This window comes from Pteropus medius, unplaced genomic scaffold (assembly GCF_902729225.1).
Source record: "Pteropus medius unplaced genomic scaffold, Ma_sr-lr_union100, whole genome shotgun sequence".
Classification (NCBI taxonomy): domain Eukaryota; kingdom Metazoa; phylum Chordata; class Mammalia; order Chiroptera; family Pteropodidae; genus Pteropus; species Pteropus medius.
The window spans coordinates 2,613,805-2,634,198 of record NW_024349804.1 but is presented as its reverse complement, the minus strand read 5'-3'; the positions used below and the strand labels follow the sequence as shown (position 1 = coordinate 2,634,198).

The window sequence follows — 20,394 nt, the reverse complement described above, 5'->3', positions numbered from 1 at the left end:
GACTCCGAATGACCAGCAGCAGCAACCCACAGAACTGAGCGAGAAACATCAGCAAAGTTGAATGAGTCCAGGGTTTCAAATGAAAAGATATGGAATATAATTCGGTGTTGGTCTTTTCTCTCTGTTTCCTTTGTATCAAACGGCTTTAAAAATACCTGCCTAAACCCTTGCAGAGTTTTCTATGAATTAAAATCTAGAACACCCTATGCTACAATTTGAAGAGTCTGTTATACCCATAGTGATTTGAGAGAAGTATTTCTTCCATGACTATGAGCTCCGGCAAAGGAGGGACCTGTGTTTCTTACTTTTTGGGGAACCTCTGGCAGCCAGTAACATGTTGAGGTATATAATAGGTTCTCAGTGGTGGTGGCTGACTGTTCAGGATGTGGAACTCACCTGCGGGAGGCTTCTACCATTCAAATGGGACTTCAGGCTCCGGGAGAGTGGCAGGCAGTATGACCCACCCACCACAAGCTCAGTCAGTTCTGTGCCTGCTCTGGTATCAAGGATAGATATAATTTGGATCTAGAGTTCTCAAGGAAGAGGTCTAAAGACCTGTCAGGAGGCCTCGGAGGTGAATGCTTCAAGTGTGGGAGAAAGTGACAATAAGGTAGATGGATTCCCCAGTGGGGAGAGGGAAGAGAACTGGTCTGGGAGAAATCGGCTGTTCCCATGACACCTGCAGCAATGAATTTCTGGAGGTGAAGACTTAATACCACACAAATGACAATTAATGCATAACGAACTTCAATCAGAACATCACAGGATTGGTTTTTACATGTGTCTTTTGGTATATAAAAAGACAGGATAAAATAATTCTGATCTTTACAGAATTCCCTAGGAACTTAAAAACAAAAAAGAATATCTGTAAATTAAAAGAACAGTAAAACAGATGCCTTTTCCTTTCTCTGCCTATCAGAATGGATACCAAATGTGGATTTTGAAAAAGGTACTGCCAATGGGAGCGTAAATCATGATAACATTTCGAGAAAGTAACTTAGACGCCATCAAAATGAAAAACCACACTTTTATGAAGCTATCCTATGTGAAATTATATGATTACTGGGATTTGTTTAAGATAACGTAGGTAAGAAGATGAAATGGAAGATGCAACTAAAACGAAATTGGCTTTCAGATGCTAGGTGTTGAAACTCGGTGATGAGTGCAGGGAGATTCCTCATACAATTATCTGTTTTGTTTTTTTTTTTAAGATGTTGAAAGATTCCATAATGTGGAAATAAAAACTTATCCTACAAATAAAAACTTATCCTACAAAGTATAAACAAAATAATTGCATCTTACAGGAAGCATTGCATTCTAATTATTAGGTATTTTATTCTAATTATTAGGTCTTGTTAGGTTATTCTAAGAAACCACGGTGGAAAGCATCACATTGGAGGCAGACATTCCATCCTCCCAGTAAATCCCAACACAAATCCATTTTTCCTCCAGGGTTGAGACAGACCGCTATTTGGCAGAACACCAAACTAAGTAACTGGCTTCAGTTCAGGGGCCATAAAAACATACTCATATTTTAAAACACTAGAATCCAGCTCTGAGATGCTTATAAAAAAAAAAAAGAAAGAAAGAAAAAAAGAGAGAAAACGGAGAATGACAACAGATACAGCAAAGTCACTGCTCCCCTGTCCTAATAAGCTCACTAAATGGAGTGGCAGGTGAATCATGTACCCACTCCTACTCCCGCCCTTTAGTTGTTTCTTTCTCTCTGGCTTAAATTTTCTTTATTTACTTACTTTTTGTTAAACAGATATATTTGAATTCCTGTAAGTTAAATGTGTGTGGTACATCATCTGTGTATCTACAGGGGTGTTTACATGGGCAGATTTGTAAAAAGAGGGGAAAATGCAATCGAATGGCATCTCTTGTAACAGAGGAACTAATGACTGAATTCTAACGCTTCAGACCTGAAATATTGTGTAGCTGGTAACAAGCATGAACTAAATCAACACGTACTCAAAGAATATTCATGATATGTCGGTAATTTTTCTAAAATGTAAATTGCTTAATATAGTGATATTTTAAAGTCCCATATGTATACCTATGTATTTGTGGGGGTGATAGAAAATCTGAAAATATATACACCAAATCGTTAGTACAGCTACCTCAAGGTGTCATGTCTGAGTGATGAAGAGAGATTTAACTTTTCCTTCACATCTCCACATGGTTTTACTACTTGATGACATGGGTAAATTTTTAATTGTATAAAGTTCTTATAACTATCCCTCATCAATTATTTCTGATAGAAAAATATTAAAGGTATAATTCTTAGAGAAAAAATATAGGTTTTAAATTGATCAAAATCCATTACAAAGGGAAAAATAGGAAAGCTTTCAGTTTGTTGATCTCCTGACAATTTCTCTGTCAATAACCTTCCCAAGAGAAGGGCAGAGACGTCGCAAAAGTCTGCTATGGGTCCCCCAGATCTTGGGTCTGCCCAGTATTTCCAGTGTGAAAGTGGGATGGGTGGGGCGCTCTCAGGTTTGGCCTCACTTCTCCAGGGTAATTCCTCCCCAGACTTCATCGACAGAGGCAGAGATCCATCCCTCAACACACACAGACACCCATGTTCGCTGAAGCCTCTGACACGTTTTAACGAAGTTACCTTTGAATTTTTAAGCTAAACCTCCAAAGCCAACACTTGTTTTAATGATGAGGAATCTGGGTGAGAACACTACAGGCTGTCGGCCAAGGTTTCAACAGGCCCTGGGGCCCCAATTCCAGCAACCTGGGCCAGGGAGGCTCAGTCAGTCTGAGATCCCACATTCCAGGGTGACCCAGAGAGCTCAGCTGAAGAGGCAGCAGAGGAAACAGCACAGTGTTCCACTCTTGATCCCCTTCTTTTGTATACTTATTCTTTTGAGTAGGAGGCAGTAAAAGGGAACGCTGATTCCTAATCTGAGAAATGTACTACATGCTCCATTACTTATCAGATTCTCTTTTCTACTTGTTAGACTGAGAAAATGGTATAGTCTCCACATCAAAAATACAAATCATTACCAGCCGTCACAACCAGCATACAGCCTGGCTCAGAGAGCCCGGAAACCTGGCAACTGTAGCAGCCTGTTCAAAACGCATGTCCAAACCTTCTCAGTCTATAACAGTAGGGCGACTGAAGTTACTATGAGCAAATGGGCTGCAGTGCATTCACCAATGTTGTTTTTGGAAGGGGGTTGTGGTGGTAGTTTTGCTTATCGTTTTCTCCCCCTGCTAAAGAATTAGTTCTTTAAAATTTTTTCTAAATTAAGATATAATTGACATATGACATTGTTCTGAGTTTTAGATGTACAAAATGATTTGATAGATGTATATGCTACGAAATGATTTTCACGAGTTTATTTGACATCCATCACCACCCATTTTTAATAATATTTTACAAATATTACAATTTTTTTTCCTGTGAAAGCTTTTAAGATCAACTCACTGAGCAACTCTCAAATATGTAAGACAGTATTTTAACTACAGTCACCGTGTTGTGCATTACAACCCCAGGACTTACTTACCCATTAACTGGAATTTTGTACCTTTTGACCACCTTCACCCATTTTGTCTACCCCAATTCTTGAGTGTTAAGAAGCTACCTCAGTTACCAAAATGTTTTAGGACTGTATTTAAAGGTTATGAGTCAGGTATGTTTCTGTAAATGACGTAGATTGCTGCATTTAAAAGAGCCACGGTAATTTATTACACGGGCTACAGAGTCATCTCAACCAAATCTCAAAGTAACAAGTTTGGTAGTGTCATTTCTATGGTTTAATGATTCACTTGGATAAATGCCTATTGTGTTCCACAATCTTGTCAATTCTCACAACAGATATCAGATAATTGATTTAAAAAAAAAAAAATGACCTAAGCTCTAAAACTTCCAAAAATTTTAGCTTGTGAGGCAAGAATCAAAAAAAACCATAAGAAACCAGTAAACTATCCTACATAAGCTCCCATCCTCTTTGGCCTAGAGAACATTTGCTAATGGGTCAGATCCCCAGGTCAAAGCTTTCTAGAATTAAAATCAACAAAACAGTAAACTCCAGACTCTTTTTCATCGCTTACGTCACAGCTAAGTAAAAATATAACAAATGGTTTTCTTCATGATGCCTCATTTTGCCACTTCTTATGCAGTTCTCTAAACTAAAAATACGAAACTCTCAAGAAGAGATAAAAGTACTGAAATAAAATCATTTGCGATCCAGTTACAAAATAGAAAAATTCAATAGATTCAATTAATTTTGAGTTATGAGTGAAGTAGTACATGAAATCAATCTTTTATTTAAAAACGTAAATTAGGCCATTTATCTTTCCCCCAACTTAAAGGACACACTGAAAAATATCACAGGGCTGAGCGGAAGCAGGAGTACTTTGTTCTAGTTTACCAATTGCCTCGAAGTCCCCTTACTTACTGTACAGATGAAATCATCGCACTATTTAGGCCTCAACAGTTTTTTCAGAATTAACTTGAGTCAAATATAATATTCTAAAAAGCTACAGAGAGAAAGAACCAGGCACAAATAATCCTCATACTAGAAATTCTTTCTCGGATTCTCTATGTCTTTTATCTTGCACCCTTCCCAAACTGCTTTTCTCTAAAACATGATTTTATGCCATGTCCTCACATGTGTCTTTCAGTGGCTTCCCACTGTCGAATCAGTTCTAAGCCTGTTTTCTATACACTCCCATATAAAGCTCTATTATAATCGGCTTTACTTCTTCTTACTCCAAAACAGAGCCTTTCCTTTAAAAAAAAAATATATATATATATTTATGTATAATATGTATATATATATTTATGTATAATATAATATAAATCATGCACACATATATTTTATATATAAATAAATATATAAATATAAATATATTTATATATAAAATATATGTGTGCATGATTTATATTACACATAAATATAAGTACATAATTTATATTTTATACATAAATATAAGTACATAATAATATAATAAATATAAACATGATAGACATATACATAAGAGAGATAATTCAAATTTTAATTAATACTTGTAATAACTGAGGAACTATCAATCCTTTACAGATGAAAAACAGAGTAGCTCAGGAAAGTTAAAACGATTCATCCAAAATCACAAGGTCAGAGGCATGACTGATTCGAATGGTCGTTTTACTCCTAGCACCGTAGTGGTAGGAGTAAATCTTTATATCTCACCTTTATATCTCATATATCTCATATATCTTTATATCTCACCTTCTCCTTGATAAACTGACCTCGCCCTTATTCCACCTCCAAGCATCACCTGCTCGGCTTCCTTTCCCTTCTAAAGATCTGAATCTCCGCAATCTTCTGGACCGTCTTCTCAAGTTTTACCTCTTCCAAGAAATTTTCCCAGAAGAGCGAAGCTTTCAATCACGTTTCTCAATATGCTCATGTTCTCTGGGGCGCATGTTACGCCGTGTGTCTGTGTGTGCCCCCGTGTGTGCAGTCATGTATTATGATGTTCTGATGACATTCTAAGTTTCTACATGATTAAATTCCGAAGTCCTTATCCTCTGCCACTTTAGTTGCTACTCTATAGTTGCTACTTTAATACGAAACATATCAGAGGGATTCATAAATATTTGGCTACTGGTTCAAATTTTTCCTTATACTTTAATAGGAAAGAGAGATGTACTTACAGTCTAACCAGATTGGTGAGTCCTCGAAATATGTCTGCATTCAGACATCCTATTCGATTATTTGTCAGATCCCTAAGGAGAAAGGGGAAAAAGTGTCTTCAGTAAGTTCTCTTGGGTGATGAAGTTTTCGTGCATTCAATATTCAAGAACGGCACCCAAGCACCACACAAAACTTTTCTTTTCAGCACCTCGGACATATTTACCTACAAGTGAGATACGGTGGCACCAAGAGGGGAAATAATCCTTGCTTACGCCTACTTCTGGCCTATACTGACTAAACGCTGTTTAATTAGAGTGCCCTCTGTATTTCAAGCCTTTCCTCCTATAAAATGACGCAAGATAAAACTGGAGTAGTACAAATGAGACCCAATATTATCTTACTGTCTGTGATGCGATTCCTTAGGTGATCTAAACGGTCGATTATGCTGGGAGAAATAAGAGGACAAAACCTTGACCAACATCTAACGGATGATGGGCAAGAGGGCAAATTATCGAAATTAATGCTGCATCCTTCACTTCCTCGTGAACATCCGGAACGTAAAGCTTTCTAACTTCGCTTCTTAAATATTCCAAAGTTTTGTGTGTAACGAAAACACAACTGAGTCAGCTTTTACTTTACTTTATCCATCATTTAGTCTCCAACCCAAATTACTTAATATCTAGGTAATGGCCCAATTACCAATGTTTTTTTTCCAGTCACTCCTGACTTCGTATAGTTCCCATCAAATGTTACTTTCTAAATATTTTTCCTTCTCCTCAATCCATGGAACTTTTTGTTTTTTATCTACGTAAAATGTTTGGTAAATGTTTTGTTCTTTCTTCACTATTTTTATTTACACCAAAGACAGTGAACACAACTTTACACATTAATCAGGAGATTACATTTTAATTGGGAGATAATAACTTATAATTTCTGTAACCTTCAAATGAAATGGCATGGTTTTCATCATTTTTTATCAGTGGACTTAGTAAACTATAAATATAATGATCTTCATTTTTACCAGTTCTTAGATTTATTCGTCGCTTTAAATCACGATAAAAGAATTATTCGTCACTTTAAATCACGATAAAAGAATTATTCGTCACTTTAAATCACGATAAAAGAATTAGAACAAGCTTTCAACACCAAACTTTCAAAAACATTTTTATCACATTTTCTTCAATATCCATATTATTCACTGTAAGGGAGTACCGCACATTCCTGGAGTTATACTCTGAGTTACACTCTTTAAAGAAACGATTTACACCACCCACTTCTCAACTAAAACGGTTGGATTCTAAATTGTATACTTGGTAACGGAAGAATATGTATTAGTCTGATGACAATTTATAAGGATACGACATTTGAATCAGGTGTCTGCCTACTCAAGTTTTTCGCTCAGATATTTCATGGCTTAGGTGATCCTGGTGTCCCATAATTTCGTAGCTCTGCCTTCATTACAGCAATGTTTGATAAAAGAACCTTAAGCAATACAAGTCTTTATCTGTGCTTGCTATTCTCCAGCTCTTCAGACTATTAAAGCTAAGTATTTAATCATGCAGGACTTTTTTTTTAAATTCCAGCTGATTTTCCTTTTATTTCTGGGTTTTACTGTCTAAGAAAATGAAGCATCATCTTGTGAATTGTTGCTTAAACAAGCATTTCTGGGCTCTATTCATTATCTTGTCTCAATTCTGAGCGTTAAATGGTGTAATTACCATTGATTCTTTGGGTAACGATTTCATTACAGCTATATCTATTTAAAATAGTATTTAGGTATTGATAATGGGTGTTCATTCGGGTTCAGAATCAGCGTGAATTTGTTGATAAAGCAAAAAGAGACAATGAATAGGTCTAGCTTCTACCTACTTCTGGTAGTTTATTCTGCAGAAAGCCACTGAATCTTCCTGATTCAAACTATTAAAGGCAAAAAGGCATGGTACACTTACAAAAACACTTTACGTGTGGTTGCCAAGTGATATGCACAAATGAAATGAATGATTTTAAGTCTCCATAAGAAAAAGTGCCTTGCCTAGAAGCAACTATCAAACATTACTACTGCAGAATATCTTTATATCTCACTGAGTTTACATATAAGGCTCTCTCAGCTTGCAAACTGGATACTGTAAATTCAATGACAAATCAGCTGTTTGGAATTAAGAATATATTTCCTAGTGGGAAGAACGTTATAAATGGCAATTACATTCCTAGGCAAGAACACAAGAGACTACTTAACGTGTAACGCAATGAAAAATGCAAAGGCAACTCCTGGTACGATATTAGCAATTAAATGCTACTGAACAAGAAATGCATGTATTTATTTTGAATGGCAGGACTTGATGAATTATTTACTGAAGAATAAAGATCTAGATGGAGAACCTAAGATAATCTGCAGTGTCTTTAAAACATCCGAATGTAACTGCTATTTATTAACAGTCCAATTTCCTTCAGCCTCTTTCTTGACATGAAGATACTGTTAGCATTAATCATCCTAATAAAAAAAAAGCTTCCTTCCAAAAAGAGGTGAATACAGTGGTGTGGATCACAGAGAGAGAGAATAAGTGATCCTGTCTGGCAGTGTCATGTCACACCCCTCCCCGTGGAAAAAAGTATTGGAGGGAAAAATATTCTAGAAGTTCTCACACTGGAGCATCAGAATCACGGGGAGAGACAGTTAAAACAAAGGTGGTTTGACCTTGGCCCCAGAGTTTCTGATACAGCAGGTCTAGCACCTAACGCTCTTGCTTCCTATCTAAGGACTCACGTTCACAGGCACAGGTTCAAACCGCCCCATCCAAACACGGTGTCAGTTGCCCCCAGTAAGAAGCGCAGAGAGACTGACACTTGCTGTTATAAATCAAGTTCATCTAGCTGCTGCCCTCCACTCCCTAATCACTGTTTCTGGAGGCTGCTTGCAGTTTGCTCAAGGCTGCGCTCCATACTCCTGCCTATGCTGGTCTGGCTGAGGCCCGATAGCTTCTAAGACACTTTGCAGCCAAACTCGAGCCACCGCTCCATCTCTTTACAAGCAGATTCAAGTCCATAACCAGGCTCCTGGTCTGTGTATGTGATCCCACTAGACTGCAAACCCTTAAGGGGTCCCCGAATTACCTTTGTATCTCTGGAGTCTGGCTCATTGTTGGGCACAAATGGCAAGATTTTAAATCATTAATAGAAAGGAGCCTCAACTGATACGGCATTTACAAGAGAAACAGTCTGAATGTATCCACAGATGATGACAGCTGGCAAAGCCAATATAGCAATAATTTTATTAGCATAAGAGGGACACAACTATCTACCACCAAACAAATCAAATTACTATACAAATTAACAATCTTCTAAGCCACTTATATTATATATTCTGTTTTCTATCATAAATTTGGCCTGGTGAACTTCTAAATATCATTAAAAACCCATTGTTCTTATTGTGTCAAACTTAAAGTAGATGAATGGTTATTTCTAAAAGAAACAGTTCAAATTCATAAGCAAGCAAGTCAAACACTTACAATCTTTTTAGCGATGACAGTCCCCAAAAGGCACCTGGATCTATACTACTAATAAGATTATTTCGGAGATCCCTGTTAAAAATAAAATAAGTTATTTACACATCAACACTGTAACACATATTTAGGCACAATGTTATACAGAAAACAATAATAATAGGAGAAAACTGAAGCTGAAAAGATTAAGCCAAGACCACCCCAGAGTAAGTGGCAGAGCCAGAATTCAACTTCAAGAAACCTTGTTCCAAAGTCACTTGTTTTGGTCAATATAAGAATAAAGTTATATGTCAAAAAAGATATGTGTAGCATATTATTCAAATTCAAAGTTAAACTACAGTCCTATACATTATTTCTATAATTTCTTTATTAGTATGTTATACTTTAGTTATCAAAATAAATGAGTGACTGCATTTATGACAAACATAATAAAGTCATATTGTTATTAACCACTTCAGAAATGACACAGTAAAATTCATATTTGGTTGTTCAGAAGCCCCTCCCTGGGCTTCTATGGTTAGTTTTTCTTTAAAATAAACGTGATAGTTCACAACATATGGCTCAAGGCAAAGATCCACCAGCCCCCTACCCAATGGCATCTGATGGCGGTCACAATTGTCTCCCATTCTTCTTAAGCGTGCGGTCCTTCCATGTCAGTACACTGTCACTGGGGGGCAGCAGTGAGTGCCGCAGCCACACCCCTCCACCAAGGTGGATTTGGGCTGCCTGTTAAGGCTGCTGCTCTCCACTGGGTGCCTGGGCTCAGCAGAAGACTCCCAATTCACCCCATATGAGAGTCTGGGGCGCCCTCGGAGAAAGCTGACAGCATTAGGAGGGCTCAGAACAGAATGAAGCCCGTTTCCCCACGACATAGTCCAGCCAGCAGCTGGCTCTGAGTGACACCCGAGGTGGGTGTCACTTACTCATAACCTCGTCCCCTGAAGTCCCCGGTGGCCTCTGGTCAAATCTCAGAGCACCTGAAGTCGGACTGTGGACAGACACTCTTCCCCACATCTCCCCCTCCTTCTCGACCTAACGACTGCGGCTTTGTCTCTTCCAGCTTTGTCTCTTCCAGGCAGGTGTGAGCTCACACTCCTTGTGGTACACATGGCTTCGGGACACACACAGCGTTGGTGGAACGATCCGGAAACGCGAAACGACACTCAGTACAAACCCAGGGTAGCAGGCACCTCACGTTAGCAGGTTCCTGACTTCGCTGAGATTTCAAAGGCCTTCCAGGAAGAAGATCCTGGGCCACTGGTGCCACCTGCGATCATGAAACCGAGGTGACAAGTCTCTGGGACCTTTTGTTAACTATGGCTCTATCATGGTCATCCTCGCCTGTGCCCAGGCCATCTACATCGAGAAAATTCCTTAGTTCGCCATCTCAAATCCCTCCAACTCAGACAGCATCCAACTTCCCTGGTCCACCTGTGCTTTATCAGGACTTCCCTGGTCCACCTATGCTTTATCAGGGGGTCTTACTACCACGAACATCCATCTATGCATTTTCTTCCGTTTGATGAGGCAAGTGATTTGATCTTACTGTCCCGCGAGCTCATGACAACTGTTTTGAAGCATGACCCGCTTGGTAACAGCCTATTTCTTTTAACAGCTCATCCTAACTATTGATACAGACAAGTTACTGGGGTTGATTTCTAGGTTTCCTAGAAATTTCACAAAAACGTCCTGATGAGATTGGCCGTCTGCTCGCTGAGGTGGCAAGTCATTTCCAGTGAGCCCGACATTCCCATGTGTCACTGACAATGTGGCTTCCCACACTGTCCATGCTGTGTGGTACGTGGCGATAGAGATCGCTTAGAAATTCTCAAGAACACTTCTCTGGAGGTACAATCTGTGACTCCTGGGAACGTCATGTGCTCCAGCAAATCCTGTCTGCCTTTCTCGTGTCTTACTCCCTTCCGACACGAGGCAGTCTTCAGGAGCTAGGGGTGGAGCTGCAATTACACTCGGCCCCCCAAATTAGAGCCAAGTTTTTCTAAATGAAACACATCCCCACGTACTTTGCAATTCTTCTTTTTAAAAAAGGAAATGACTATTAAACATAGTATAAGTTCTGTGCTCTGATTACCATTAATAAATATTTCATGGATCGCAACTCAGATTTTACCTTCCACAAGCAAACAGCTTTATCAATGCTGGTAGCCGCCCTAACTTTTTTGGTTTCTGCATCCCAGTCTCTAAGATATTTTCTAAATAAAGTAACTGAAAATATCTGAGAAAGCCAAGAAGCTTCATGAAATACATCTGGATGGTAACAGAAGAAAATCGAGTCAACTTACAAATCCAACTCCACTCTGTGGACCTCCGACCAGCCTTTAGGTTCTCCTCTTAACCGTGGGTCCAAAGGATGGACCCAGTGTAACAATTTCAATAGAAAGAGAAAAATCACGCAGATAACAAAGTCCCTGCTATAAACACCAGGGACGGCATCCCTTGCCCCCAGACTGGTACCATTCTGGGGGCCCAAACGGCTGCTGTGGCAGACACTGACGGCAGCACCACACTTGTTCCTCCACATACAACTGTCTCCTGTCTCGGCCAGATCCTGGAAGCCGCTCCAGGATGGTCACCCCATGGGAGACCATCACCCCATGGGAGAGTGGAATGACTCAGCTTCTGGGGTCTGAAGGACCGAGGTGTGTTCACCAAAGGCTCCACCCGCCAGCTGCCCCTCCTTCTCTCTCGCTGTCCCACTCCCTAGTCCCTGGAGAAGAAAGTTCAGACTCTTTCAAGTAACTTACGCAGCTACCCGTGGCCTTGGCCTTGCTCATCTCTCTTTATCCAACTGTCACTTCTCCTTCTGCCCCAACACCTTCCTGCAACACTCACTCACTCACTCAGGCCCTCTTTCATCATAGACACTGGTCTTATTTCGAGATGTTTCTAGAGAGTCATATTTCTCTCACCACGGCTGAGACAAAATTACATGACCTGAACTTTACTATAAAAATATTTTTAGTGAATTACGGGCTGCCACAAAATCATTAGAATATTCATAAAGTCAGACAATGAAGAGACTACTGCTTATCACTCTATCAATTACAGCCACTTATACTTTTCAATAAAGGTTCAGGGTCATGTCTGTAACTGGCCTTCGAATAGTTTAGCAAACATGTTTATGTGTAGCTATACTCTAATATAAAAAAATATGACAGTAAATTGTTAATAATTATTAACTGTGTAAATTGGTGATATGGGAGATTACATTATTCTTTTAATTTTTCTGTATGTTTGAAAATTTTCAAAATAAAAATTAGTTTGTGTCCCCAAGTTTTTATGTCCAGGAAGTACAATTAATCATCAGACCCAACGTATTAGTTCCTATCTCCCTCTCCCCAAGTGATCCCAACCCTACACCTCAGAGAGAAGATTTCCAGAGAAAATTCAATCGGTATGTGTCTGACTTGTACTGCAAAACCTAAAAAATCTCTGCTAGTAGAAACATATAATGTCAGTTCCATTTTTTCAAAACCTGTTTCCCTTTTCAGATTTTAAAAAGCATCTACGACAAAAAATGATTCAGCTAAAACACTACATAAATTTGTGGTCAATGATGTACTGCATGTGTTCCTACAGAACACCCCTCATGAATAACTAAGTACTGTAATATGATTTAAAGATACACGTTTTCTTTAAAAAAAAAAAAATTCCTGACATATATAATGTATAATAATAGCCATATTAATCAGGCATTGCCAAAAGATATTTATAGTCAGATTGTCTCATTTAATATTCCCAGCACCAAGCCACGGCTTCCCTGGTGAACATGAGTAGAATGTTAGGACGTATAGCTAACTATGGATATGTTGCATCACTAAAACATTAATGAAAGGTGCACAACAACTGCTACACAAAATTAAAAAACATATATTTTAACGGTTCTCAGAAAAAGAGATAGTTTAAAAAAGAATATGAAGCATGTCAAATAAGATGCTTTTTAATTGTAAGTATCCGAAATCTCTACTCAAAACAGTTTCAATAATAAAGAAAACAATCCTCTGGATTTACAGGAAATCTAGCAGTAAGGCAGCTTAAGTGGCTAGTCACCTCTCTCTCTCAGATCCACTCTTCTTCAGAAGGTCAGCTTACCCTCAACCATGACATCCTATCCCAGATCCAAAAGCCACCTCCAAGCACAAAGCCATGAATAAGAATGGAGCCGTTCTTCTTCTGTCTTCTTAGGAGCTGGGAAATCTTTCTCTGAAGCCTCAAAGCTTCATTCCCCTTCACCTCTTATTGGCGAGGGCTGGCTCTGTCACAATCACTAGAAAGAGATGCTTTGGTGACCCAGACCCAGCGTTTGGGGTGGAATGAACACTGAGGAGTCAGACACATCGACCACTATGCAATTTGAGTGTCAGTAATTAGAATATAGGGGAGTCTCACTGAATTGTGACAAACCGTTAACCCAAGAATGATGATACTATAAAATAAAGAGAGAAGATGGGAGAGAGGAAGGGTGGATAAATGGATGAACTGATAAATAACGGAAGTTCTTAATTCTAAACGGGCTACAAGGTCTAAAAATACAAATAACATTTACCAAAGAATTGAAGAGAAAATTTATAAGAAGTATAAATTTTAGAGAATTTTTCAAATAACAATTATACAGTTCATCCTTAAACATGGGTTTGAACTTCTAGGCTGAACTGTGTCCCCACTCCCAGGGGATTCCTACTTTGAAGTCCTGACCCCTAGTACCTCAAAGTGTGACTGTATTAGGAGACAGGGCCTTCAAAAAGGTAATTAAGTTAAAATGAGGTCACTAGAGCAGGCCCTAATCCAACATGACTGGTGTCCTTATAAGAAGAGATATGGATGCAGACACAGATAGAGGACAGCCATCTAGAACAGAGCCTTTCCCTCATGACCCTCAGAAGAAAGCAATACTGCCAGCACCTTGATTTTTAATTTCCAGCCTCCAGAACTGGGACAAATAAATTTCGATTGTTTAAGCCTTCCAGTCTGTGCCCTGGCAAACTAATACAACCACTATGCTCACTTACATCGTATCTGAAACAGAGAAAGCCCCAGACAAGTCCTGAGAAAGAAGCCACCTCGACACACCATGGAGAGTATGACGAGAGCTCGAAGTAAACCAGAGTCCACGAGAAAAGCCTTATGGTAATGAAAGTGCAACTAGAGTTGACAGACACGAAGGAGGGAAGAGAGTCGTGGGGTCTGGTCACAGGAAGAGCACAGTCGTGCAGGAGGCAGAGTAGGTTAGCGAGCTGGGTAACCAGGTAGAGAGGAAAAATGAGCAGAGCTATGAAAACAGTAGGAAGTACGAATCAAGAGATCATTCCAGGAGCTGGTATGGAAATTACTAAATCTATACAGGCTTCACGTGAAAAAGAGTGAATCCAATCAAATCAGAGAACAGGAACACCAAAGAAACGATCAATATGAGAAAGATGGTCGGGGGCTCTGAAGGGTGGAAAGCTCCCAGCCCACTTCCGTGCCCAGGAGAGAAAACGGGCTGCTCTGGGGAAGGTCTGAGAAGATGCTAATCAGCCTTTGATCATGAACTCCCACTAGAAGGGTCAAGCAACTTGACTATGGGATCTCTTTGGTCTATCATGTGTTCTGAAAACTGAGTGAAGCAAAAGCCAGGGGTGTTTCCACGAGAGGCCAGTCACCCTCAGCTCTCAGACCTTTTCAGCAGGCACCGGAGGAGTAGGATCTGGACTCACATCCACAGACAGTGGCCAGAGGACAGGGTGCTTCCTGCGACCACTGCGCCTCCCTCCTGCCTCTCGAGACCAAACCGGTAGGTAGCAGGACAGCCTCTAGACCGGAGGTACCACCACCTTCCTGATGACAGTGAGGCTGCTCCTCTCCCCAAAGCCCCAAGCCAGTCTCAACTCAAGCAAATGGGATCAGATGCCCAGTCCTGAATCAGTGACCAAGGAACATGTGTGAAGGACTGTCCTCAGCCTGGTCAGGCCCAGAGCTGAGGTGCGGCCAGCATCCTCTGAAGCACATAAACTATGAGAAACGTGACAGAAACACTTGAATAAATAAATAAATAAATAAAATTAATTAAATTAATAAATCCGAGAATTAAGCATTGCTGGGCCAAGAACATTTCATTTATGTGCCTAGGTGTGTACGCACATATGTAAACCTATGTAAATAAATATACATATTTTTGCATACACATGTAAATATGAACGTATAAAGTGTATTACTGAATATGTGTATGTCATTGCATATACATAACCTAATTTAAAGACATCTGAATACTAAATGAACAGAGACATACATAAAAGGATAAAGAAGAACTCTGTAGATGGTATATGCTTCAATAAACACATCAGTGATGGACGCAAAAAAGTTCTATGGGAGTCCAACTGAGGGAGAAGCCATTAGTTAAAATGACTAAGAAAAGGCCGCCTAGACGTAGAGATAGTGAGGCAGGCAGAGCAAAGAAGGCTCAAAGAAAAAGAGGAAAGTTTTGCTATTCCACAGAAATGGACAGGCTCACTGTGTGGCTTCCTTGGGTATTCTGAAATGTTATCCTAAGTGTATGAGTAACATGAGAAGTTGAAACAATCCTAGAATAGCATTTTTGTTAATACAAGCAAATTAAATATCCACTGTGTAAAAACTCATCGAGGCTAGAAATGAGTGCCACCTGTGACACGTCTGATCTTCAGCAAAACTAGACCTAGTCATTAGCAGAACGCAATGATCACATTCAGAAACAGCCAGATAAAACACTGAAGTTTATCCAAAAGTTTCTGCCCCTAGACTTGCTTTTTAAAGTCTACTTGTCTGTTTTATGAGGCATATACATTTCATGACAATTTCAAAATGCCATCTGCACTTTCAAAGCCAGGGGTTATTAAACTATAATCCATGGCCTGTTTTGTAAATAAAGTCACCTCCACATCGAGTCATTTATCTGCCGCTGCTTCCTCACTACAATGGCAGAATCGAGTCGCCGTGTCTGAGACCTCATGGCCCACAAAGCTTAAACTGTTGGCTATCTGGCCTTTTACAGAGAGTCTGCCGACCTCTGCTCGAACTAGTTTTGTTTTGTTTTGTTTTTAATTTTCAGTTACGGATCACATATATTAGTTTCAGATGTACAACATATGATTAGCCATTTATATACCTTACAAAGTTAACCACCTCCCCATCAGTGTAGTACGCATCTGGCACCGCACACAGTTATCATAATATTACTACTTCACATGCTGTGACTATTTTTATAACTGGCAACTGCACTAATACTTCTTATTTTTTTCACTCATCCCCCAAACCCCTCTCTCATCTGACAATCATCACTTTGTTCTCTTTATGAGTTTGTTTTTGTTTGGTTTGTTCATTTTCTTTTCTTTTTCTTTCTTTTTTTTTTTTGCTGTGTTTTTTTTATTTAAGATTCCATATATGAGTGGAATCATAACTGTATTTTTTAATTCCATTTTTGAAATTTTTCATAATAAAATGTTGGGAAAACTCAATATTTTTTTTTTGAAAAGTTGGGAGTTCGCTAATAGATTTACAATGAAAATTCATTAAGTAAAATAACAATAAGAGATGGTAATAAAAGAATACTCACAATCTTTCAAGGAGACTTAGCCCAGAAAATGAGCCATTCTTCAGTTCGGATATTTTATTGTTACTCAGGATCCTAGAAAGGACAGAAAACTTAAATGTAGGTTGCCCAATATATGCACACCATTAATGTCATATCAAAATAATTTAGCTCATTATGTTTAAACCTATCAGGAATTCTAAGAAGTCATTTATTTCCAACATTTTTGAGATGGCCTTATAAAAAAAGGAACTTCTCTTTCTTTGAGAAACCACATAAAAGAGCTCACTCACACATACCACCTCTTAAATTGTTCCTGTCACATTGAACCAAAAAATTTAAAATAGAGAACTCAAAACAAAATAGCTCTCAGTTCACTGTAAGAGTAAAGAATGCCACATACATTTGTATAATTAATCAACTTATATAAGATGAATACTTATTTTAAAACTTAACAGAAAAATGTGTAACATGCTCTATAAAATATTGACCTTACAAAGAAATAAAGTACCCTCTAGATATGCTGATTATTTGTAATTAAATAGCATACAAATCTACGTCTGTACATATGAAAATATACTTCCCGCTTGTACTCACATACAGAGAGACACAGGTATAACACCATAGTATTATACCTCATGTAACAGGACAGTGTTCTTAAAAAAAATGAATTGCAAAGAAAAATTTATTTAAAGAAGTCGTAGTTGAGCCACCCCCCTGGCAGGATTTGCCTAAGAGACGATGTGTATGTACATGATCTCGCTTCTTCTCTAGGCTTTGGGACCAAGCACCTTTTGAAGTCTGAATACCAAGAGAGAGTTTCTATAAATAAAGTGAAAATGCTAAAGCTACCTAATTTGAAAGAGTAGGCATATCGAGTTAAGAAAATGAGAAAACCAAGGCATAGAAGAGTTATGTTAATAGCATAAGATTTCAGTTGCAAATGGCAGAACCAGATGGTGAACTCAGAAAATCTCGACTCCAAACTCCATGTTTTCCAACGTAAGCCAATGTCAGTCAAGAGACACACCACTGGACAGAAAATTCTCCATCACACATGCGTTGCACAACTTCAGGTGCACCTCCCACACGGGGTCCAGGGTTCAGTGGTGACCCTCCTCACTCCAGACAGAGCAACGCAGCAATTCTACACCTATACAAATGCTAACAGACTATCTCTGGGTTACAAAGTTTCAAGTACATTTTTAGTTTGTCTACTTCCATTATTCTAAAAAAAAAGAAAAAAGAAAGAAAGAAAAAGAAAAAACTTCGATTATTTGTATTAAAACAAAAATACTCATTTGGCATCTAATTTGGCATCCACTTTGATATAAGTGGAATTAAAAAAAAAAGAATCCCTACTCATGCAGATGAACATTTCAACATTTCGGAGGTTGCTTTGTGGGGTGTTTATTAGGAGCTTTTCAAGTATATCTGTGTTTGAAGTTCAGCTCTATCACTTTCAAGTGACACTGATCTTGGACAAGTCACTCCTCTCTTTAACAGAGTTCCCTCATTCATAAAGTAGGAAGAATTGCATCTACCTCATAAATACTAGAAGGAAATTAGAAAATATATGACATGCTCAATGAGCATTCATTAACTTTCTGATTCTGTTTCCCTGGTTTTAAGACACACACCCTCCCACCTTGTAATGTTTCTTGCAATCAAAGTATATTACCGTGTAGTGTTTGGCCTGCCCTCAAAGCTACATGTAAACTAAGGCAAGGACAAGGCTTCGACTACAGGAACCAGGAAAACAGGATGATCAAAAAAAGTTTCAATTAAAATACAAAACCATGTTCTCTAATCAGAATTGCAAAGGTTTTTAAAAAGTAAGGTAGTAGTTGGCACAGGCCAAAGCGAACTCTGACTGGCACATGGCCGCAGAGGTCACCGAAACAAGCTTCCTTAAGCAGCTAGGCTCTGCTCACTCAGGAGCCTGCAAACTGCTATCACAGCCATCAACCCTAAGCTAACAAGTCACCAATCTGACAAGAAGTATATTCGATAACCTTGTTCAGCCTGATTTAAAACACAAAAATTAGAAACTACCAAAGAGGTCAGTTTAGATAAGAGTTAAATTATGGTACATCCAAGCGACAAAATTTTATGCATCCATTGAAAATGATTCTTTCAAAGGAAACTTGATGAAAAGTAAAATGCTTACAATCAGTTTAAAAGCAAACAAAACTGATACCATGGAAAAGAATTTCTAAGCAGAGATCAAAAAAAAAAAAAGACTTGGAAGAAATATATCAAAATGATCACTCTCTTAATGATGAGGTTTCCTTTAGCTTCTCTGTTATTCTTCATAATCTTGCAATATCTTTTGAAGCATATAGAATATGACTCTTATCTTTAAGACATTTTTTCTGATGATAAATATAAGACTCTTAATAACTAAGCATAGCTTAAAATCGATTTAATTTTGAATACAATTATATCTTAGCAATAAAAACTGAAGCAAGGAATAGTTTTTATACTCTCGGCTTAAAGATTCATATTTGTTTATATCCAAAAAATGTTTATGTGGTGACTGCAACTTAACATGCACTTAAAATAGTGCAAAGAACAATGGTGATGATAACCAGAGTCCAGAGTTTTAACTGAGACTCCACCAGTGATAAATGATTTAGTTTGGGGTAGTCACTTTACTTTTCCAGGTAGACTTCGATCTCATCATTTTAAAGATGGAAAAAAATCAAACCCGAATGGTCACCAAGATCTCTTCTAGCTTCTTTTAATTTTCTATAATTATTCACACTTTAATGAGCAAAGCTGATAAACTTTGCGGTGACCAAGAATTTATAATCAATAAACCAAAAAATAAGGAAAACTACACAATCTACTAAGCCCAGTGACAACAGTGTCCTATTTCTGAGTGAAGAATGAAACCCAAATATGGAAGTAGCTTGTGAAAAACTGCCAGGGTGGTGAATGAATTACATTCACTGGGTTCAGTATTGCTTCAGCAAAAGGACTGTCATTTGCTCAGTCATAAAGGCTTTAGCACAATAAACGGTAGATTTTACTGAGAGTGAAAAGACATTTCATCACACTTAAAAAGTTATAACTGTAACCTTAAAAATATAGTTTACAACTTCACGTTAATATATTCGGTCTACACATTACTTGACGTGTTTGAGGATTCTGCGCAAGAAAACGGGATCGGTATGAATAAATCTACTCTGCAGACAGCTTTTATACTCAGTTTTGAGATGGGGGGACTGTGGAACTGGCAAATGCATAATATCATGTATCTTTATAAATCTAAAACCCATTCATAATCAGTATTTTTGCTGACATCTTAGAAATTTCAAACTTTCTAGGAGGTAACTAAATGAAAAATACAATCAATGCTTGACCGAAGTTATAAAGCTTATATATGCCCATTTCTGTTCTACCTCAATAATGTTAACACCACATGATCTATAGACAATGCTCAGGAACAGTATTCTGGGCTCACATCTCTTGAATTTCAACACCATAAGCTAAGTTTGATGTCCACTGCTATCACTTTACACAGTAACAAGGTAATTTAGTATATCATTTAACGCTGAAACATAAAAAAAGGAGTAAGGCTTAATGTAAACATGCTTTTTAAAAAAAGAAATCAAAAGTTTATGGAGCAGAAAGAAATAAAAATTAAGTATGAGAAGTTCTCAGTTGCTTGCTATTGCAAGTCCTA

General features: G+C 38.3%; 1 protein-coding gene across 2 annotated transcripts in view; it reads right to left on the bottom strand.

The window, feature by feature from the left end:
* The window catches only part of ADGRA3 (adhesion G protein-coupled receptor A3), a 97,065-nt gene that overhangs the window by 52,928 nt on the left and 23,743 nt on the right, over positions 1-20,394 (bottom strand). For both annotated transcript variants that reach the window (XM_039838080.1, XM_039838081.1), the window contains exons 2-4: positions 16,728-16,799; positions 9,143-9,214; positions 5,657-5,728 (exon numbers count right to left, since the gene is read on the bottom strand). In XM_039838080.1, the coding sequence (XP_039694014.1) occupies positions 5,657-5,728; positions 9,143-9,214; positions 16,728-16,799 (216 nt within the window). The remainder of the gene's footprint in view (positions 1-5,656; positions 5,729-9,142; positions 9,215-16,727; positions 16,800-20,394) is intronic.